Source organism: Lactuca saligna, chromosome 4 (assembly GCF_052625555.1).
Source record: "Lactuca saligna cultivar CGN05327 chromosome 4, ASM5262555v1, whole genome shotgun sequence".
NCBI classification, from domain to species: Eukaryota; Viridiplantae; Streptophyta; class Magnoliopsida; order Asterales; family Asteraceae; genus Lactuca; species Lactuca saligna.
This window is the reverse complement of record NC_136420.1, coordinates 217941041-217948477: the sequence shown is the minus strand read 5'-3', so window position 1 is coordinate 217948477 and position 7437 is coordinate 217941041. Positions and strand designations below refer to the sequence as shown.

At 36.6% G+C, this 7437-nt stretch overlaps 1 protein-coding gene across 2 annotated transcripts; it reads right to left on the bottom strand.

Annotated features, from left to right (window-relative positions):
• Nucleotides 1–1958: 1958 nt before the first annotated feature.
• Nucleotides 1959–3624, bottom strand: LOC145043329 (heat stress transcription factor B-4-like). Of its 2 annotated transcripts, XM_078991959.1 has the most exons (3): nucleotides 3531–3624; nucleotides 2989–3387; nucleotides 1959–2876 (listed from the first exon to the last, which is right to left on the bottom strand). In XM_078991959.1, the coding sequence occupies exons 2-3, from the start codon at nucleotides 3238–3240 to the stop codon at nucleotides 2052–2054; spliced, it is 1077 nt and encodes a 358-aa protein (XP_078848085.1). In that variant the 5' UTR covers nucleotides 3241–3387; nucleotides 3531–3624; the 3' UTR covers nucleotides 1959–2051. The 2 variants fall into 2 exon arrangements, with proteins under 2 accessions (XP_078848085.1, XP_078848084.1); XM_078991958.1 differs by lacking the exon at nucleotides 3531–3624 and having other exon boundaries at nucleotides 2989–3496.
• Between the last annotated feature and the right edge of the window lie 3813 nt (nucleotides 3625–7437).

The window sequence follows — 7437 nt, the reverse complement described above, 5'->3', positions numbered from 1 at the left end:
GTAGCAATTCCGTAGGTATAAATTTCCCACGGGCATTTATGCTACAGAGCATTTTCCGTAGTAAATCCATAGGTATCGCTTTATAACTACTGAATAGCTATGGATTATGCCGTAGCTGTTGCCCTAGTTTTCTAGTAGTGTATTTTGGATAATTTTACCAAGAGTCATGTCGAGCTCTTATGATCCAAGCTCTATGTTGAATGTAACCCCGTAGTTTTTATTTAATTTATTTATTATTATTATTATTATTGTTATTATTATTTTTTTTTTTTTGGGGGGGGGGGGGGGGGGGGGGGGGGAGGAGGAGGAGGAGGAGGGGGGGGGGGGGGGGGGGGGGTTGATAAGGCATAAATTTTTCAAGATTATAATTAGTCTCTTTTATTTGTTGTATATAATTTAGCCTTAGATCTACCTTGTATATATATCCCATTGTAATTATCTATAAATATATAGAAATCTGCCTTCACCGTATTGAGGTGATTGACATGATACAATCACATAAAGGGGCCAAGAGAAAAGCTAGTACAAATTTATTGTCAAACTTTATGTTGAAACTTTTCTTCAATGGGAAAAAAATTAATACATCAAAAAAGTTGCATTTTTTGCAACTAAAGCTATTTTTGCTTTGTGTAACTTCACCAACCAATCACCTCAATACGACTCGGTTTATTTTATGGCACACACGTACGGGTAAATGTTCTAAACATAATTGACAGAAACATGATTATATGTTCATGACGTATAAAACATGGTTAATTATAACTTATAAGTTCATGTATATAATTAATACATTATACATACTTGTGCATTGTGCGCCATTAAATTTTTAAAATTAAAATGCATACTGAGAAAGGGGGATCCAAAGGAGAGAAAAAGAAAGCAAAAGGGAAAGATATTCCTTTTATCTTTAGTGGTCAGAAGAGGTATCAGAAGCAGAAGAAGTGGAAGGATACTTGATTGATTGCAACGTTTAGAACCAACCTTTTCTAGTATTGTTTTTCTATCACCAATGCTTCCCTTTCATCGAATCTCACAAAGGAAACGTTTTCGTTTCCTTGTCTTTGTCTTTCATGGCTGGCATCTAGAGATCTTCCAGAAATAAACAAGTAAAATGACTTTTGCAGAATAGATTAATATTTTGAGATCATAACCTTAATCACAAAGATATGATCATCATGATGATGATGATCATGACCATCTTTATAGTTTTTTCTTTCTTCTTTTTTTTTTTTTTCGTAGATCGTACAACTTTTTTAAGCAAATGATTTAAATCTTGAAAATAGATATTAGTGATAATTAGGAGAATCTAATTTCAAACTAGTACTTTGTCAGATTCTAAACTAAATTACTCACTACAAATTTATTTAAAAAAAAAAGGAAGTATCTCTATGTTTAGATTTTTCTCTAATCATGCATTATGGCGGATTCTTACATGTTGACAATTTTTTCTTAAAAAAAAAACCTTGTTTTCAATCAAAAGAATCACATAAATAAACATTCAAATTTAAGTTTCTGGGAAACTAGAACTTAGAAATCAGGATCAATTCTTGACAATTTAACAGTCAATTCTGATTTTTGGGAAAGATAACATGTCATCACTGTAAACACGTGAACAACATTGCAATTTTAAGAAGACAAAATCAAGAAATCGAATTAGTCAGAAATTACAATTCATGATAATCTTGTGACTCGTGAGGAACTCTTCACTTCCATTTATTGTGAAACTAGAAACAAGTAAAAAAACAAAAAAAGAGAAATCGTGAGATTTAAATTAATTTGGACTCTAGTATTTTAACACAAAGCTTCTCTGATTTGTAAAGAAAAATATGACAATATGAGTGACACCTTCATCAGCGATAGTTAACTAAAACGTTCAGATATCAAAACCGCAGACGCAAAAAGATAAGAAGAAATCAACAAATCATGTCCCAACTTCAATATATCATCACGACCAGATAAACTAACGAATAACAGGCTTTGATTAGTAACTAAAAACAGTCTAATGAACTTTATAAGTTCAAAAAAGTAAGAAAAAAAAAAAAAATTAACAATCAACAAGGAGAAGGAGGCATGAGTTTCAACCCTAAATCATCCTTTTCAAGAATCAATCTTGCTTTGTGAGTCTCCACCATTGTATTAGCACTTCCGTACTCTGGGTGCACTCTCTTCTTCGACAACGGAACTCCAAAAAGCTTCGTTCTTGCAGCGTTGTTTACTGTATCTTGATCTCTTACAATGTTTCTGATTGTCGAATCATAAAGCTCCAGCTGGTGAGGTTGACTAGGGTACACAACCGTTGCATTCGCGTTATTGAAAAAAGACGTCGTTTGCTGCTGCTTTTGCACCATTAATGGGTTGTTTGTTGAAGGTAAGAGAAGAGATGAAGGGTATGTGTTACTTGGTGTCACCGGTTTCACGTGGTTTTGTACGAAGTAGATAACATCGTTGTAAAGCTTTCGCATGTGTGCGAGTTCGGACATCAGCATGTTATTGCTTCTCCGAAGCCTCTCGTTATCCTCTGATAACGCTGTCACGGAGTTACCTCTAATGTTGCTAGAAATACCGTTGTTCGGAAAGATTCCGAAAATCGTAGCTGCTGTTGTTGCGGAGGCGGTGGTGGTTGGTGAAGATAGAGGTGGTGGGGAGTCACAGTATAGGTGGTCGTCGGAGTTTGGTGGGGAGATGCTGTCGCGTGTAGATGGATAAGAAAAGAAGCCATTTCCTCCTCCGTTAATGCCCGTGAAATGGTGGTGGTTTAACCCAACGTGCGGCTGTGATGTTTTCCGGCGGTGGATCTCACACAACATATGTTTTTCTCCTTTCTTGAAGAACTCATTCGCAAACTCCCATCTGTCTGGGACGATTTTTCTAAAACCCTAATCATCATAAACAAAAACACAAACACAAACACAAAATCAGTATATATCCACGAATTGAAGATAAACACTGAGATAATTAATGAAACAAATCAAAGAGATAGTTACATACATAGGTGTTGAGTTGGCGAACGAAGGAGGAGAAGTTGTTGTGTTTGAAGTAATTCGGAAGAAGATCGCGAGCGAATTCCGGCGGCCGCCAGACGACGAAGGTTGCGTCGTCTTCACCCCATGAAACGATATGATCAGTTGAAGGATCATCAACCAATTGGTAGGTTTTAGTGAGGAAAGGAGCAGGCATTGATTTGTGGGACTCTAGTGATAATAATATCCCTTCACATGAGTTATCTATCATCGACGCCATGACAATCGTACCTTCTTTCAAATCTTCTGGGTGTTTCTACTTATGATCCTAGAGAGAGAAAGAAAGAGACAGAGAGAGAGAGAGAAAGATGAGGGTTGGTGGAAGAGGGGTATGAAACGGGAGTTCAAATCTTGACATTTAGTACACCTTTTTAAACACACAAAAAAAAACTATTAAACTAAATCTTAACCAAGATTAACAAAAAAAAGTTTAGACATATATGGCTGAAAACAATGTTATTAATAATGTTTAAGAAATAGGAATTAAACAAAACACAAACGAAAGCATACAAGTTCACTTTAGTTCGCCGACCAGATTGTGTTGTGGATTAACTTTAGAGTAAATTTATATGGGAAAAAGGGGATCTAAAAGTATGTATATTACTGATGGTGATACTTGTGGTAATATAGTTATACTACTATCTAGAGAGAGAGCCTCGAATATATATGTAGAGAGAGAAGGAATAGAGAATATGTGTCTGTCTAGGAACCTGTGAAAAATAAGAGCTTTTCAAGACAAACCCGTGACACGTTACAATCTTTATCTCTCACACACTCACACACACAGACTTTTAATTTTTAACATGCAATTTGATACTGGGTTTTAGGTGAGATCAGTAGAATATACTTGTAGTAGCAAATTAAGTGTCGATGGAACTTGAAGCCCCACCCCACGCACAGCCACATGTACGCAAATTGAAGGTGACAACCCCCTATTTACTCTCTTTATGTGCTACTGATTTTTTATCCTCCTTTTTGGGCAATCTTAAAATTTCCCATTCCTCTTTCTTTTTCCATATATTCATACGTCTTTTGTCAAATTGGCACTCTTTTTTTCATGTTTTTAATGTTATGGAGCAGTCAATTTATACGTGTTGTTCAACTTTTGCTACACGTAGTATGCTTTGTGGCTATTTTTAAGTTTGAAACATTATGTTAGTCCATTAAATGGAAACGAGATAAATAAAGTAACAATTTTAAAACTATTGTTCGAAATAACCGTAAAAATATAGTTTTTTTTTTTTTTTTCTAAGAAAACAGTTCAAGGAAAAACAATTCATTTTTAACTAGAACAAATGGACAGTATATGTGTATATATATACGTCAAAAAAGGAATAGAGAAATGGGAAAAGGTTCTCTATCGTCGAACAGAGCGTCCTTTCTCTTTCCATTTTGTAGGTTTCCCATTGTTGTTTTATGGTACCAACTCGAACACGTACATTCTCTCTCCATCTAAAATGGAATCATTTTTACTACTGAGCTATACTGACTATCACACATAAACACTCCCAGAGTGTTTTGTTCTCTATCTATTTATAAATGATATATAATAGAGGTGCAAGGATGCATGGATCTTTGTGATGGTTTTTTGTTGAAGCTTCCGTATATATTTTGTACATGTATAAAGTTCAAGTGACGAAATATATAGTTCTCTTCTTCGTGTCTTATTTTTTCTTCTTCTACTTGCTAGTTGCTTCCTTTATACATTAATTCTCTAACTTCAACGTAATTTCTTGCACTTGGACATACTATGTAATTATTTTCTTATCATGCCTTTACGGTTATATATATATATATATGAGAGAGAGAGAGAGAGAGAGATATTCAAATGAGAACCTAAGAACCATAAGAACCCAATTAATTAATTAATATTTAAACGAAACTCTTATTAAACATGTTAAAATCCTAATTTTTTGTATGAAAAGAGCATACTTATAATTTTTTACAGTTTAATAATTTCATCCGTATATGCTCTAATATTTTAACATAAAACTTATATAAAATTCAGATTTACACAATTTAATGCAAACAAATCATAACTGAATACAAACTGTTTTACAATAATTCACTAATTCAAAAAAGTCAAAAACTCAAACTTTACCACCACATGTTATCACCAACCACGTGTATCAACATAGTATCTGTCATTTCTTCCAAATCAGATATATAAAAAAAAAGTCATGCATTAACAACGTAAATACTACATTTACAGTCTAATTGTAACGATCCAATTTTTTTAAAAGGAATTTTTCATTTTTGATTAACCAAAATACTTTCAACAAGCCATGAAATCCCAAATACAATTCTCTTTAAAATCCATAAGAAAACGCATGAGGGAGTGCACGTTGTGCTATCAAGCCTTGCCCTTGCCCTTGGCCTCAGATATACCTGAAACAAATCCACAAATTGTAAGCTAATGCTTAGTGAGTCCCCAGAGTATACCCCACACACAATCCACATAACACATATCATATTAGCTATAAAAGCTATATATATCACATAAGCCATGCATACAACAAATAAGGATGTTATGGGCTCCTCCCAAGGTCTTACTCTAGGATGCCGTGGGCTCCCCCACTTGGTCTTACACCTAAGTGCCAAGGGCTCCTCTCATGGTCTTTAACTGAAAAGCCATGGGGTCCCCCACATGGTCTTACATCCAGGTACCATGGGCTCCCCCATGGTCTTTACTTAAAAAGCCATGGGCTCCCCCACATGGTCTTACATCCAAGTGCCATGGGCTCTTCCCATGGTCTTCCCTGCAAGTAACACATATAAATAGTAAAGCACTAACATAACTAACTAATGTAACATGTAACTCTACAATAAACAAGTATTCCATATATCACAAAATGGGATGGCCTTGATGCCATCGAACCGTTGGTATGGTGAGGAGACTCCATCTCCCATTCACATGGCTTCTCTACCATCCCACTAAGGGTTTTGCACCCTATGAAGCTCACAAACTCTTGGATATCATCCCTCGACATGCAATGATACCTCGTCCTCCTCATGTCCTCATCGTAAGCATACTGAGGAATCAACAATGCTCGTTCCCGAAACTTAGCAGTGATCTCCACTACAATATCGATGGTTTGCTACAATTCATGAAACTCCCTCATTAGTTGTTGCACCTCGATCGGTGGTGCAAACTCCAGATCAAATCGCCGAAAAAACTCGGCCCATGTCATCTCATCTACACCGACTGCTCCCACCTGACTAGTCACCTCTCCCCACCCGTTTCGGGCTTTGTCTCTTAGTATACACGAAGCAAAACCTACCTTTGCTGCACCAGGGCAAGAACTTTTGCGCTGGACGTTCTCGATATCCACGACCCATTGTCGGCTAACAATGGGGTCCTTGGCCCCAAAAAACTCTGCTGCCCCACACACCTTGCACTCCTGAAATGAGGGAGTTCAGGCCCTGACCTGACCTGCAACAATCTCGGCTCTAAATGCTCTGAGCCTCCCCTCCATAATCTCCATCATGCCCTTCTTAACTATCCCAAAGATAACTTGGGTAGCATCAAGGATGCCCCTCGTAACCTATGCTGCAATGAGCTCATGGAACCTCTCGTCAATAGGCTCAGTAGTGTCGCCTGACCCAGACTCAGATCCTAACCCCAATCCTGATCCTCCTGCTCTAAACTGTGTCACCACCATACTGCTCTGCAATACCATAAAACATAAGGATCATGATGTTCCAAATAGGGGATCTTCCCATACTGGTCCTCCTTAGAGCCTACACGTCTAACATTGGTTCGAGTACAAGTCCTATGCTTTTAGTAGTATAGGCCCAATACTAAATTCCACACCTACCTGTACCTTTCCCAAGGCTATACTTGATAACTCTAGTTCATCCCAAAACAAACCATATCTCATAGGCTACCGTATAACTTAAATCTTAGGTCGTCATAAGATTTTCTCTACCCATATCAATCATAACAGGTTGTCTTTATGCATGAAAATTATACACAGAAAAGGATCAAATAGAGTTTCGAATAATAGATTCTACCCTAGGATCACAGCCATACGAGGAACAGGAGATAAGACCAAATCAATCATTCTAAGGCTATAAGCTCCTAACCGTATACAATTTTAAAAGCATACACATTGCAAAATCCATACGATTATCATAGCTCAAATATCAGTATATCATGGCTAACATATTGAGGAACTACTTACTTGGCTCTGCCGATCATGCACATTGCACTCTCCTCTCTTTCATTCTTTAAAAGTGTTAACTTTCTTTTTATTTTTGAAAACCTTTTTTTTACTATTTCCTTAGTTTGATTCCTGACACACCGGAGAGTGTACCCGAATCCCTCAAACCAAGGCCCAGATATCAACTTGTAATGACCCAATTTTTTTAAAAGAAAATTTCATTTTTGATTAACCAAAATACTTTCTACAAGCCA

What these genes read in the sequence shown, in the direction of transcription:
- LOC145043329 (XM_078991959.1), bottom strand. Translation starts at nt 3,240, where the DNA reads ATGGCGTCGATGATAGATAACTCATGTGAAGGGATATTATTATCACTA. An exon ending in TTCGCCAACTCAACACCTAT is followed by an intron (nt 2,877 to 2,988) that starts GTATGTAACTAT and finishes TATGATGATTAG; the next exon opens with GGTTTTAGAAAAATCGTCCC.